Source organism: Copadichromis virginalis, linkage group LG23, assembly GCF_057382275.1.
Source record: "Copadichromis virginalis isolate Kocher_CV1m ecotype Utaka linkage group LG23, C_Virginalis_male_GT1.1, whole genome shotgun sequence".
Taxonomy (NCBI): domain Eukaryota; kingdom Metazoa; phylum Chordata; class Actinopteri; order Cichliformes; family Cichlidae; genus Copadichromis; species Copadichromis virginalis.
In genome coordinates, this window is record NC_140639.1 from 8,046,944 (window position 1) to 8,062,544 (window position 15,601).

The window sequence follows — 15,601 nt, forward strand, 5'->3', positions numbered from 1 at the left end:
CAGCTCTGATAATTCAAGTCACTCCATTGATCTAAATCTCTCTATGAGGTTTTGTGCCTTTTGGAGCATTTTAAGCAAATTATTTGTGCTCGTTGTGCTAAAGTTGAGGCTTCAAAATGGGACTTTGCAAACCAGTGTGTGGCATCCCTTCAGCCCCTTTTATATATACTCTCAATGCATTTAACCTTAGCATCATTGCATAATTTAAATTACAGGAAACTTGCAGAAAGCATGCTAAGACCAAGAAAGACCCATGCTTCAAGTGAGTGAAAAAGTTTGTTACTATGAAAAGAAAACTACAGCATAGTCTGAGCAGGATCCCCAGTCATCACACCTCAAAGCTGATCTCCCTTGACTGTCCAAACAAGGGCTCTGATGCCAGGTGTGTGTCTGAGTATGCACGCCGCAGGTGTGTGGAGCTACATGTTGTCTTGATGGCAACCTCATATGGAGGTGGGGGTCCCAGCCATGGAGGAGGATGAGGAGTTGGACTGAAACCACCAGATTCCATAATCATTGGGGGGTAGTCGAAATCTTCACCTCGAGCAGCATGCCTGTGGCGCTCCATCGTCCTACATTCAGAGAAAGTAAGACATCGTGTGAGATCATTCACATGTAACCATAAACTGATATGTATTACCGAATTCTGAGGTATCAGGGGTTGTAGAGATGATATGCAAGACTGTCTCTAGTGCTGCTTCCTGCCAAACAGAGGCCTAATTGTCACATTGACATGTTTAAAGTGATGAAAAGCTTTTTAGTCACCTCTGTAGCCTTGAGTCTTGCACATGTTTATTTCACTAACCGCCTCTAATCAAACAGCAGCAGCAGGTTGGCTGCCTTTGGATCACTAAGGTGCTTATTCCTGAGGCATGCTTGATTAAAGAAATAGCATAACTTTCTAAAATAAAGCAATATTTGAAGCTTTGCACAACACGAGTATTCATACTTGGAGAGAGACATCTAAGATCAGAATATTGTCATTTCTGATGTATAAATGTAAACTTAGACACTTAGTTCATCATAAAGACATAAACGGGGAAACTGTTAGTCTGCAGGTAGCACATTTTGCACACACTTTGCATCAACCAACCCCCTTCAAGACACATTTCTCTGTCAGGTTAATTGTAGATCTTTACTTGATGTAGGATTAAATCTTAATAAACAGACAATTGCCTTGAGTTGCCCAACATCATTAACTGTGACTTCCGTGTTCATTTATCAGAGTGCAAACAAGTACTTATACTAATCAGTCAGTAAAGCTACTTCCTTTATCCCCTGGTGGATTGAAAAAGCACGTTCTCCATAGGCCCACCTCAGTTCGAACACAGTTTCTCTTGGGATGTTTTGTGGTGTCTGGCACTGGGGTAGTGGATCATTTGCAACCTGATAATTATGGGTTGGGTTTTTAGTGCTTCTTCTGGCCCATCCTTTGGATGCTTAAATGCATCTATATCTGGGAAGTTGGAGACCAATGCAAGCCTTAGGTCTAGGACTAAGGGAACACTGTCCTGCAACAGTGTGTCACTGTTGCCAGGTGTGCTTGTTCTGCACCTTTTAGGTGGCTGGAAAATGAGGAAATAACACACAAATGAATCAGAGGATTCGGGTTTTCCCACCAAAAACACTGCATTGTAAGGAAATTATCTGTGCAATTCTCAGTGGAAAAACCCATTATATTTATACACAGCCAAGTCATGAGTCAGCATAGCTGTAACCAACATGTATAGTCTTTATAACAGGCAGTAGGGTGTTCTTGTTAAGTCTGTACCTTACACTATAAAGCACCTTGAGGAGAGTGTGTTGTGAAGTGGGGCTATATAAATCTAATAGAATAGCATAGAATTGAATTGAATTGAATTGAATTGAATTGAATTGAATTGAATTGAATTGAATTAATCTCCTGGTTCTAAATGTACCTTTAGCTACAGACACCAGTCTGGAGTCTGAGTCTTCTCATCTAAAGAGCCTGAGAACAAATAGTCTGTTTCTTTTAATTTGTAGTCACTTTATTTAGACCATTTTCTATCTTGTCTTTATGGTGTTAAAGTAATCGGGTATTTTGCAAGGTTGTTCACAGTCATCAGTGTGAAAGATGTCATTTCTTTCTCTTTAGATTTATTCGACCTTGTTTGTGCTTTTTGGCTAAAATAAAATTAAAAAACAGTACAAAAAGGGTGTGTCTAGAATAGACGACAATGTACTGTCATTGTATTTAAGCCTCTTTGACATTTAATTGTATAGAAGGATGCCTCTGTCCAAAAAGGACATGGATGACTGGGAAGTGGACAACAAGACAAAGCAGACATTAGCTGTGTAGATAACTGTCTCACGATAAGATCTACTCTTTGGATTAAATAAATGTCTTTTTTCATTTCTTTGTTTGTTTAGAAAACCTGCTATGAATAGTTGGACTCATAATTTCTAGTTTATGGTAACAAGATCAACAAAAGCAGATCTAATAATACGAACTGAGCTTATTTTTCTTTCACCCACCTGGGCAGAAACACTGACTGGGACTCTGGGAACCGATTCCCTGGGGAAGTGAAGTAGGCTTGGCCGGGGTAGTTGGTGTATTCGTACGAATAATGCGGGCACTCTTGGTCGTACTCGCTGTGGTTGTAATTAGCAGCACTTTTGCTGTTCATAGCCCAAAATAACCCAAGGATGAGCATGACCACCCCCAGCACCACACAGCAGAGGGAGAAAGCCTGCAGGCGACTCTGGGATGAAGTCAGGAAGGCTGTGGACCCCCCAGTCACAATGAGGAAGGCTCCGGTGAAGATTGCTCCATGATGCAGGGAAGGCATCCTTCTCCAGGACTGTTAACTGTTTCAGAGGTTACTGTGTGGCTGTGACCGGCTGGTTAGTGTCACTCACACATAAACAGACTCACAAAGTGTGTTCCCCATGCGCTCTGACACTGACCAGGCATCCAAAAAATTTACTCCACAGTTCCAGAAATCCTGTGACATGGAATTCCTCCTAATTTTTACTCTTTTGATCCCGTCATTTCCATCTCCATTACTGATAAAATACTCCTGATCATTCACCATGTGTGTTGGTTCTTGCTTTGTTGGTCTCCAGCAGCGGAAAAGTCCTAAAAGTGACAGTTTGTTGAAAAATAAAGAGAAATAAAATGTCGACTGCTTTGAGGCGCATCAAGCTAATGTTGAGTAGCTGTGTGTTTATCATCAAGGCAGATGGACGAGAGAGCGGCCGAGCCCATTAAGAAATCTTTACTGGCGCCCCACCCTCCCTCTGTCTAATGTGTCTGAAGGCTGAAGGGTACCACTTTAGCCCTGTGTGTGTGTGTGTGTGTGTGTGTGTGTGTGTGTGTGTGTGTGTGTGTGTGTGTGTGTGTGTGTGTGTGTGTGTGTGTTTCAGAGAGAAAGAGAGTAAGAGGGAGAGAGAGAGAGTGCCAAAACCACTTCTCTAAACATAAATGGACGTACTGGATGTAAAATAGACACAAGTTCAGTCCTATATCCTGTAACAATAATATGTTTTCCACATTATGAAACAATCAACATCACAGCAGCAGATCGTGAACAAGTTAGAGTGACATATAAAGGATGCTTCCTTTTAAAAAAAATTACTTGGAAGAGGATTTTCCATTTTTGCTTACCACATAGTTTGATGAAAAACACCTACTGAATTTGTTACAGGGTTAATTACTGACCAATGTAAACTTAATAATGGACACATTATTAAATACACCTTGCTGGCACCATGTTTGACCCCCTTTTGCTTTAAGAGTAAATTTAGTTCTTTATGGCAAAGGTGCTGGAAACATTCCAGAGATTTTAACCGATGTTGACATGACAGCATCGCACAGCTGCTCCAGATTTGTTGGCTGCACATCCATGATGGGAATCTCCTGTTCCACCACATCCCAAAAGTGCTCTATTGGATTGAGATCTGGTGACAGTGGAGGCCACTTGACGAGACTGAACTTATTGTTGTGTTCCAGAAATCATTTTTGAAATGACTTGGGATTTGTTACATGATATGTTATCCTGCTGGAAGTAGCCATCAGAGGATGGGGACACTGTGGCCATTAAAGGATGGCAACAATACTCAGACAGGCTGTGGTGTACAGATGATGCTCAGTTTATACTAAGGGGCTCAAGATAATGCCCTAATCATTAAACCATTACCTCCAGCCCAAAACAATGATACAATGCTGCATGGATTCATGCTTTTATGTCATTTATGCCAAATTCTCACCATACCATCTGAATGAAAGCAGCAGAAATCAAGACTCATTAGAGCAGGCAGCATCTTTCTAAACTTATGTAATGCAGTTTTGGTGTACCTGAATTGCAGCCTCAATTTACCATTCTTAGCTGACAGGAGTGGCACCTGGTGTGGTCTTATACTGCAGTCCATCTGCTTTAAGGTTCGATGTGGATGTAAAGTGCATTCAGAGATGCTCTGCTGCATATCATTGTTGTAACGAGTGGTAATTTGAGTTATTGTTGCCTGACTATCAACTTGAAGCAGTCTGGCCATAGTCCTTTGACGTCTGATATAAACAAGCCATTTTCACCTGGACCTTTAGGTTGTTGTTATGGACTGAGACCTGTCAATCTGGTATTATATTGTAGGAGGTATTTGTCAGGAGCAGATGAGGTTCAGATGAGGTTAGGGCGCTCAGATCAGAAATGACAATAGAAGCTACTTGATTTGCCTTTATGAAGACATCCCAGTCATTTGCACCAATGCATCCTAAAACTTAACGTGATGATAGATTTAGTCATAGTCTGTCTAAAAGTTGGCTGTTAAGCTCCTTCCCCTTCTTCTTTTCTCTGCTCCTTTTAAATCCCCACTGCAGATCATCTGCCTCCATCTAACCCTATCCCTCACATCGTCTTATGTCACACAATCTTGTGGATTGTCCTCCTTCACTACATTTTCTCTGTGGTCTTCCTCGTCTCTTCATGGCTGGTAGCTCCATCTTTTACATCCTTTGTCGAGTCTATCTGTCCTCTGCACATGTCCAAACCATCTCAGCTTTTCTTCTCTAACTTTGTCTCCAAACCGCTGGAACCTGAGCTGGCTCGATGTCATTTCTAATCTGTCCATCTTGACCACTGTAGAAAAAAGCCTTAACATCTTCAAGTCTGCCATATCAAGTCCACCACCTATTGCCCCTCAGAGACAGAAAGTTCGAACAGCAAGTGTGTGGGGCTTGTGAGCTCACAGACACAGCTGTATGGCTGAGAGGACCAAAAAAAGGGATGTCCAATCTAAATGCCAAAAATAATCTGAAACTGAGTGTCTACTTTCATTTGGCTTCAATTTTTATTTTAAACTCCAAAATAAAATTTAAAAAAAATGAATTTAAAAAAGACCACACTGTGAACCTTGGTGGCCTCATAGCTGGCTAAGCGCATGCTTGTGAAAATGTATTCAGATATAGGTCAGCTTTTATTTTAAAAGGTGTAATTGTGACAATTTTAGCTTTTTAATTTTGCTATTAGTAGTAAACACAAACTCCAGACATTTAACCTAATGATGCCAATACTGTGGAAAGGTAGGCTGCTTTGATTCGACCAGAAAGGATCATTAATGTCTCTCCTTTCAACAGCTAATCTGCACCAAAGGGGGTAGGCGCACTTAGATTTATTACTATCCACTGATTTACATGCGCACACTATAAATGAACATGTATCAAATGGACCAGTTACTTTATAAAAGATGGGGAAAACAATGCATGTAACTGACCTACAGCCATGGACATGTTGGGAGTGCATTCATGCACTGATTATGACAAAGCCTGCTTCTGCAAGAAACTACAGAAGTTAATTTAAACTTAAAGTGTCCGCATTAAACTACAGGGTCCAACCTGTGATACTGTGTAAATACAGTGTTGTAACACAGTCTTGAGGACAGGGTGCATGGTGTGACAGCCTGCGTGCTCCGTGATTGGGTAAACAACAAAAAGGCTACTTTTCTGGCATTCCCTTCAGTCACTTAGTGGACCAGTTAACTTAAAGCTTACATGACAGGTTCCGCCCCTTTGGTATTATCGCCCAATCAATGTTAAGCAGGGGAGGGGCTTGCCTACCACCTAGCCGTGCTCACCTATCCCAGCGAAGGGGTGATCAGAAATCGAGTTTTGAGGGTTGGGATAATCAATACAGAGTTCACCAAAGCGCTACTTAACCAGCTGAGAAGTGAAGCGGATATCTTTAGTTTGGAAAGAGAGGAGAGTGAGTGCCGATCTGCCCGGACACGATGGTTCCACTGTTGTATTTAGGAGGTTTGGTGGTTTTGTTCCTGCTGTGGATCAAAGTCAAAGGTCTAGATTACGTGATAGTTCACCAGAGGTGGATATTTGTGTGCTTGTTCCTGCTGCCGCTCTCCGTTATATTTGATGCGTATTACTATGCGAGAGCGTGGCTCATTTTCAAGATGTGTTCTGCGCCCAAACTGCACGACCAGCGCGTGCGAGACATCCAGAGACAGGTGAGCGTGTCCGCGTGAACAGGTGTCAGAGCTGCACTGTCCTTTTCAGTCATTACTATATAAATGCAATCCATCATTACTAAACTAATAAGGCACGCAGCTTCATTTCTATTACATCTCAATGTTTCATTCATGTTGCAGAGTCGTCCCTTTTAATTTGGGCCACCGTGATATTTAATGATCAATAACAATTACAGTCAAATAGTTAGTGATCATAAAGTTTCATGTGTTGTTTGCAGTGAGTCATGCTTGTGAAAACTTTAACAGGCTGCTTTTGATTCAGATGGGATAACATGTACTGTGTGTGTATATTCTGTGGATTACAAGCAGCTTTGTAAAGTTAAACAGTGGTGTGGCTTCACCTCAACTAATTAGACTCATTTAAAGGGAATCAGTTATTCAATAACTTAAACTTATTAACTGATCACTCAACAGCTGTATCACTAAAAGGATTTTGCTTATCCCCATGTCATGCAGGCTTTCATATACAGGAAAACTATCTTAGGAAAAATGTCCTCTCATATACATTGTCACCTAATGGATACCAACCATGACATCTCCATATGTGACATTTCAGGTGCGCGACTGGAGAAAGGAGGGCACTAAGACCTACATGTGTACAGGTCGCCCCGGCTGGCTCACCGTGTCTCTCAGAGTGGGCAAGTACAAGAAAACCCACAAGAACATTATGATCAACATGATGGACATTCTAGAGGTGGACACAAAGAGGCAGGTATGAGGGGGCAACAAACTCAACTCCAAGTGTTTCGTATCTGTGAACTCAACCAGAAATATTTGTAACTGATGAAACAGCATCAACCTGGGCTCAGTTCTGTCAAGTTCCCCAGATAGTAAGTCAGATAGTAATGAAAATACAATAGAGGTATTATTTTAAAAAACTGCACTTTGACATCTATCATTAAAACATATTACCGCAATAATAAAAACTTTCTATCTGTAGGGAAAAGAATGGCTATGTTAATTTACCACGTCTTGTTTTATGATGTGAATGGCAGCTATTTGATTGATTTTGTCTGTTTATTTATAAAACTCAGCAACAATGAGCCAATCAGATAAAAGTTGAGTGAATTACTGCAATATCTTAACCAGACATTAATGTTAAGTGTTAAAACTTTGAGAGAAATTGAAGACCTAATTAAAAGTGGAAAACTATTCTCGACCAGCGACTGAAAATTATTGATCGTCCTTAACCCTTAGTCTTTAAGGTAGACTGAGCAGTTTATAAATGTCCATGTAGTCCATGCAGTCCAAATAGTCCAGACAGTGTTGGAATCAAACAGTTTGTACATGGATGGATAGACTGAGGCCATTTCTTACATTCACAGAAAGTGTTTATTTCTGCAAGGCAGATTGTCTAATTATTTGGCTCAATACTTTCATGCAGGCACGAGTTCCACGTAAATTGTGAGGATCTATCTTTTGAGACAAAGATAGAGAGGCAACATGATTTGGACATGTGTTTGAGGAGGGATAGTGTTGAATATAGAGTTGGCAGGCAGAAGCAAAAGAGGAAGCTGTAGTGAAGAATGACATGCAGAGGGGTTGGTGTGACAAAGGAGGGTGAGATGGAAGCAGGAGAACCTGCTGGTGGATTGTTACTTAAAAATATATTTGTTTTTTAGGTGGTTAGAGTTGAACCGCTGGCAAACATGGGTCAAGTCACCGCTCTCCTCAATTCCATCGGCTGGACATTGCCAGTGCTGCCAGAGCTGGATGACCTCACTGTGGGTACGTTGTGCTTTATTTTCATTGGAATCATGGATCGGCACCTTCTGTGGTTTCTGCAAATAGAGAGATGTACCGATGATGTCGACACCGATTTCACTGATGTAAATCCTGCATTTCCTCTGTCAGTCACTGCATCCTGTTTAGAGCCTCAACGACTTTTCTAATCGCATTAGAGGACTGATGTTGTAGCTCAAAAGACGAAACTGGGAGGAAATGGCTGCAGTGTTGGAAACACCCCTGGATTGGGTTTCATAATGGATTTCCTGATGTTATAAACAACGCATCAACAGTCTAATGTTTTCCAATCAGGCCGCAGTACATTCATTTATCCTCATGTCCACACACGCGCGCACACTCACAGCAGGCAGATGTTCCTGTCTGCTCATGTGTCCGCCTGGTGTTGTACTCACCTGGGTAGAAATTGAATTAGTAAAGGACGTTTATGATTCTCTGTCCTCTCTCAGGTGGGCTAGTGATGGGTACCGGCATAGAGTCGTCATCCCATATTTATGGGCTGTTTCAGCACATCTGTGTTGCCTATGAACTGGTTCTAGCTGATGGCAGTTTAGTACGCTGCACAGAGGTGAGTATTGATTTTGTGTTAAGTATATAGATGATATATGTCTGAGTCCAGGAGCTTGTATTCTAAAGAGAGTTTTGTGGGTTAGTATGCCATCCTTGCACTCATGCGTTACTAAATTATCTCTGCTTTTTGAGATAACAAAATTATGATTTCAATTACGCTGTCTCTGCTTTTATATTTGAAGAAATATCCATAGGCAGTGAAATCAGCTTTGCTCAGATGGAGTATCTGGTGTTCACTATATTAGCATGGTTTTAATTCATGGTAGAAGGTTCATTAGCAAGAAAGCACTAAAATTCCACCATGAAAAATAACTATGGAAACTTTTACCCTCAGTTTCAGTGGATAGAAACATTTCTCCTTCTTAGCTCACCTGGTCAAAGGACCAGTGAGCTAATCTGTTTCTGCACAGTTCACAAATCAGTACTCCTCCTCAAGTTATGATCAGATTTTAGTGAAACTTGTGCACACTGATCACCTAATGCAAGGGTGGGCTATTAATTTTCCTAATAGGCCACATGAGAAACTACGACTGTTTCTTCCATTCTCTTCCACGTATCCTTAGCAGGGTCGCATAGGAGGGTGCTGGAGCCTATCCCAGCTTAAGCTGAACTCAGTTCTGCTAAATAATAACTTCATCTCTTTATAAGTTTGATGGTTTTGCCCTCTGCAGCAAGCCTAGTTTTTCATGTGGCCACTTGGGAAAATTAATTGCCCACCCCTGATGAGTCTTCATCCCAATTGTGCTTAAGATCAGTGTCACATTGGTCATTTTACAGGCAGTTTTACATTTTTCATAACAATCGCTAGTAGTCCTAGATTTTAGCTAAAGGAAATTCATTTGTCCTGGATATGATTCTGAGCCTCAATGACAATAGATTTGTATTCTCATTAGTTTGTGTAATACAGCCAACCAATAACAACACAAACTATAGTTTTCTTTCTGTACTTCATACATTTCAGTAACCTCTGAATTGGGGTGAGCTACTATGTCACTGATGTTATGATTATCATTTTTGTCTCTGTTTAGTCTATTCTAGTTAATATTATCTATTTTAAGTCCTTCTGTTTACCAGAAATGGGCAAGAATTGAGTAAAAATTCCTGCGTAATTCCCTCTAACGCTCTCGAGCTAAAAATAGGCTATTTATCAGACGTTGTTCTATAATGTAGAATCAAAAGATGACAACTGTTTGCTGGTAAAATAAAATAACTAAACACAGTAATGTGGTTCATCAAAGACAAATACACTGTGTTCCAAGCCCCGTTTCTGGTTTGTCACACTTGCATGTTATGATTTTTCACCCCAAAAGCAGACAGCGTGATCTTTGTGAGAAGATAAACTGGTCGCTACTGTGAAGTATGTGAGAAAAACTGAGACAAATAGCCTAATCTCAGAAAGCCTGGCTCTTCACCGTCATATTCAGAAGAGGGCCACACACTTTTGAAAAAAATTTTCTTCTTCATAAAGGAGGAGAACACGGATCTATTCCACGCCGTCCCGTGGTCCTGTGGCACTCTGGGCTTCTTGGTTGCCGCTGAGATTAAAATAGTCCCAGCTAAGCCTTGGGTGAAGCTGCACTATGAGCCAGTCAGAGGGCTTGAGAACATCTGTAAACGCTTCACCGAAGCTTCTGCGAACAAGCAGAACACATTTGTTGAGGGACTCCAGTATAGTCTGGATAGTGCTGTTATCATGACAGGAACCATGACTGACCACGCAGAGCCTGACAAGGTAAGGCATCTTTGACTGTGCTTGCGATTTGTTTTCATTTGTTTTATCATATTAACCTTCCCGTTTCCTCTTCAACATCAGATTAACAGAATCGGCCTGCACTTTAAACCCTGGTTCTTTAAACACGTGGAGGGCTACCTGAAGAAAGACTGCGTTGGAGTTGAGTACATCCCTCTGAGACACTACTATCACAGACACACACGCAGTATCTTCTGGGAGCTTCAGGTACTCACACACAACAGATTTTATCTGCTTTAGGATTATATTGAGGGGGTGCATAAATCTGTCACATTTTAGCTTGTCATCATCTTACCAATTTGCTGTCTTACTTCTCTTTAGTAGGCTCTAATGCATTCTCTTTGTCTCTTTCTGTCTCTCTATCCCTATCCCTCACCCTCACACACCATTAGCCATTAGTGAGGAGGGCTTGGCATCCTTTGTTTCTGTAACAGTAAATGGTGTGATGAATTATGCATTGTATTGGTTTGACAGATTTAGTTGAGTCACCTCTGGGCTTTTGGATGCTCTGTTTTCCAAAGGATTTTGTGTTTGTTGACAGTGCAGGGAAAAGCAGGCAGAAACAGGGCTTAATGATGATTTGATTAAATCGCTAACTGACAATCTGTGATAGGAATCGTTTTTGTTGTTGGACATGGTGGCGTCAGACCGTGATTGGTAGGTTAACACTGCCCTCCGGTGGAAAGTAAGAAGACTAAAGCCAGTACTGATGCTACCATGCTATTTGACACACTGATCAGGCACAACATTATAACCACCTGCCTAATATTTGGTCGCCCAGTCGAGACATGGACTCCTCTGGACCCCTAATGTGTACTGTGGCACCAAGATGTTAGCAACAGATCCTTAATCCTGAAAGTTGTGAGGTGGGGCCTCCATGGATTGCATTTAATTGTCCAGGATTTGCTTGTCCCACAGATGCTTGATTGGATCTGGGAAATCTGGGGGCCAAGTCAACAACTGAAAGTTTTTGTTGTGCTTCTCAAACCATTCCTAAACCATTTTTGTTTTATGGCAGGACGCATTATCCTGCTGAAAGATATCACAGCCAGCAGGGAATACTGTTTCTATGAAAGGCTGTAAATGCTCTCCAACATTGCTTAGGTAGGTTGGTACCTGTCAAAGTAACATCCGCATGGATGGCAGGATCCAGGGTTTCCCAGGAGAACAATGCCCACAGCCTCTGCCGGCTTCCCTTTTCCCTATACCACATTCTGCTGCCAGGTATTCATCAGATAAGAGATGCACACACATCTGGCCATCCATCAGAACCACCATTAAATTTTTGGGCAGTTTGAGCTACAGCTTGTCTGTTTGATCAGACCACATGAGCAGGCCTTCGATCCCCACATGCATCAGTGACAGTGATTCTTGGCGGCCCATGACCCTGTCGCTTCCTTGGAGCACTTCTGATAGATACACAGATTTGGAGATGCTCTGACTCAGTCGTCTAGCCATCACAAACAGTTGTCATAATGTTATGCTTGATCAGTATATGTCAGAATCAATAATATGTCAAATGTAGGGTCAACAGTTATCACAATATCCTAGTACATCTGGTCACAGCTTGCTATTCTAACCCTGGTCTGTGATTATGAATCAGTTCTCTGTGCAGCTTACAGTTTCAAAGCAATTACTTTTTACTTCTAATTTTGGGCTACAGACTGTGATTAATAAGAAGAATCCTAATGTTAGGTTTTGTATTGTTGATTGTCATTTATGCTTAGAAATATTTAACCATATATGCTTAGAGGTGTATAATCAATTGTGTAATGATAGGACTGTGATCTTTAGCAGGCTGCAAAGGCTTGGTGTGTATTCCACACTGGAATGCACACCTACATCCTAGGAGCATGGAGAGGTCGTACCTTGTTTTATTGTTTTATGGTAGGATTAACGTAGCTACGTCTGTTCTAGTCTAAGTGCTTTTTGTTTAGATGAACTGTTGGATTTTCCAGACCAGCAGGTTAAGAAAGTCGTTTATGGGGTCACACTTTGACCACACACACACACACACACACACACACACACACACACACACACACACACACACACACAATTCTTTGTTTACATGTATACCTATGTAAGATGTTATATGTTAATGACCCTATGCATATTCATGTAACCACAATAAAAGGAGTGCTATGGGGAACCTGGCTGAGAGTCTGACGGAGGTCGAGTGGTGGAACGACACTTGGCTCCAGGCAGGACTCCCTCATGCATGAGTAACATGAAGAACTTTGCCTACTTGTGTCTTGCTTTGCAGTGTAATTATATTGTCTTCAACGTTCCAGCGGATGGGTTCAAGCTACAAACCTATCACCTAAAATCCTGTTTTTATATATTGTAACTTATTTTGATAGCAGAGTCGTGGTATACTGTATTTTCAGGACTGTCATATTTAATTAAAATTCTCACTGTGATAGAAAGAAAACTTTCAAGAAAGAAGAGTTTTTTAAAACCTGATTTTCTTTTATTTTTACGTATGTTTGTGTGTCTACATGTTCTGTTTCTTTTGAATTTTAAATTTTAAAAATATATAAACAGAAAAAAAAGGATGTGATCTGTGATTTTAAAATCAGACATTGAATCATGAAAATCAAGTACAGGGAATTCTCCACTTTAAAAAAAAAAAAAAAAGAGTCAGCACTCTATTACAGAGGGACGTTTTAGTATCTCTGCGTACATTTGTGCCTTTTCTGCAGGATATTATTCCGTTTGGCAACAACCCCGTGTTCCGCTGGCTTTTCGGCTGGATGGTGCCTCCCAAGATCTCGCTGCTGAAGCTCACCCAGGGAGAAACCATCAGACGTCTCTATGAGCAGCACCACGTGCTCCAGGACATGCTGGTACCCATGAAACATCTGCAGGATGCCATCACACGCTTCCACAAGGACATTGAAGTAAGATGTGGATATGGATATGGATCAGTGTGCCGGGCACTTAGTTTATGTATGAGGTACTTGTGCTTTAATATTGAAATTGTTTGTGTTGTTTTAGGTGTACCCACTGTGGCTGTGTCCATTCCTGCTGCCACCAGGCAGAGGGATGGTTCACCCCAAAGGTCAAGAGGAGGAGCTGTATGTAGATATCGGGGCTTATGGGGAACCTAAAGTCAAACATTTTGAAGCTAAATCGTCAACAAGCCAGCTGGAGAAGTTTGTCAGAGATGTTCATGGGTGAGTCTCAAATTAAGCAAACAAATTGAAGCATCTGAAACAAAAGTGATATGAAATATTTTGCTTTAATTCACACTGCTTTTGCTGTTTCGTTGGCATGTAGATTCCAGATGTTGTATGCAGATGTCTACATGGAACGAGAGGAGTTCTGGGAGATGTTTGATGGACAGTTGTACCACAAATTGAGAGATGAATTAGGTTGTAAAGAAGCCTTTCCAGAAGTCTATGACAAAATCTGTAAATCTGCCCGACATTGACCCCTATCTCCCATCACCTGGTGCCTGAATTCAGCCCCGTGTCGCAGATACACGAAGCTTCTGTCGGCAGCTCACGCTTTCGTGAAAGCTGCTACATTTTGAATGTTTCTAGGAAAAAAAGAGAGCTCAAAATTTTCTAAAGTGGGACTAATCACACTGAAATACTTATTTTGGAAACCAGCCTGTGGGGACATTTTTATCAGTGTGACAAAGAAGCAGAAGCATTTTATTATGAAGGGTTTTTTATGACTTTTTTGCCTTCATATGAAAATGCAATGCTTAGTTCATCTTCAAACTGTTTAATACTGCACATATTATGCAACTTCTCCCTGTTTGGCAATTTTGTCTTATTGTTCCCCTAAGTGCCATACACTTTGAAGACATGTATAATACATGGTTCCTGTTTTTCAGTTTTAAAAAGTATATATTGTAACTTATTTTGATATCAGTGTATGGTTATACTATATTTCCAGGTGTGTATAACATGTAATTATAACTTTTCCTACAATAAAGCTCATTGCCATGCCTTTTTCCCATCAGTTATTTCACATTATTTGAAATGTCAGATAAATTATAGCCACCCATTTTATAACTAGTTTTTAACAAGGTTATTATAATCAACTGAAACTATACTAGGAATTAAAACTACGTGTGAAAAAATACTATCTGAAATAAATACATTAAATAAAAATACAACAGAAACATATTTAGTTTTGTCATTCTGGTAAAAGTCTGTACAGTGAGTATGAGGAGGCATTGTTGTTTTTATTTAACATTGAGGCTGGAATGTTTACTTTAATGAGTGTCCAAAATACGTCCCGTTCCTCTCCTTGAGGAAAAGACTCAAAAGAACAGGTGTGGTTGTGAACTGCTCCTGTGGTTGTGAACTGATCGTGGCTCAAGAGTTGGAAGTTCGCCTTGTAATCGGAAGGTTGCCGGTTTGAGCCCCGGCTTGGACAGTCTCGGTCGTTGTGTCCTTGGGCAAGACACTTCACCCGTTGCCTACTGGTGGTGGTCAGAGGGCCCGGTGGCGCCAGTGTCCGGCAGCCTCGCCTCTGTCAGTGCGCCCCAGGGTGGCTGTGGCTACAATGTAGCTTACCATCACCAGTGTGTGAATGGGTGAATGACTGGATGTGTAAAGCGCTTTGGGGTCCTTAGGGACTAGTAAAGCGCTATACAAATACAGGCCATTTACCATTTACCCAAACCTATGCACAACTTTACAGACTACCATCTACATGCTGTAGCTGCTTACTGTCACCAGAGGGCAGAGCATGTAAAGCTGATAATCGAAACAGAGATTATACTGAAATGCAAAGTAAGACCTGATTACATTAAAGATAATACTGCAAGAGGCATTCCAATACAATTACAGGCTACACAAGATAAACGAGACACTTTAAACCACATCATAGATAAATGTAGCCGCAGCAAAATATCTGCCTTCAACTGCAAAGTATACAAAAGAAGACATGCAGAGGTAGATTAATGAACTCACCACATACTTAGACAGTTGGGGGTCACCGACTGTGTCTGCAGAATATCCAATCCTACATTCCTATGTGGTCTGTAAATTTGTGGTTTGCCAATTTTGAAGATCATGCTTT

General features: G+C 41.0%; 2 protein-coding genes across 2 annotated transcripts; one reads left to right on the forward strand and one right to left on the reverse strand.

The window, feature by feature from the left end:
- Nucleotides 1–263: 263 nt before the first annotated feature.
- LOC146680204 (uncharacterized) lies at nucleotides 264–2,819 on the reverse strand. The gene is made up of 2 exons (XM_085448999.1): nucleotides 2,497–2,819; nucleotides 264–572 (listed from the first exon to the last, which is right to left on the reverse strand). Exons 1-2 carry the CDS (start codon nucleotides 2,808–2,810, stop codon nucleotides 329–331), a joined length of 558 nt encoding a protein of 185 aa, XP_085305125.1. The 5' UTR covers nucleotides 2,811–2,819; the 3' UTR covers nucleotides 264–328.
- A 3,265-nt stretch (nucleotides 2,820–6,084) lies between these two features.
- dhcr24 (24-dehydrocholesterol reductase) lies at nucleotides 6,085–14,548 on the forward strand. The gene is made up of 9 exons (XM_085449010.1): nucleotides 6,085–6,474; nucleotides 7,052–7,207; nucleotides 8,118–8,223; nucleotides 8,688–8,806; nucleotides 10,277–10,540; nucleotides 10,622–10,765; nucleotides 13,264–13,461; nucleotides 13,559–13,737; nucleotides 13,841–14,548. The coding sequence occupies exons 1-9, from the start codon at nucleotides 6,244–6,246 to the stop codon at nucleotides 13,992–13,994; spliced, it is 1,551 nt and encodes a 516-aa protein (XP_085305136.1). The 5' UTR covers nucleotides 6,085–6,243; the 3' UTR covers nucleotides 13,995–14,548.
- Nucleotides 14,549–15,601: the final 1,053 nt, after the last annotated feature.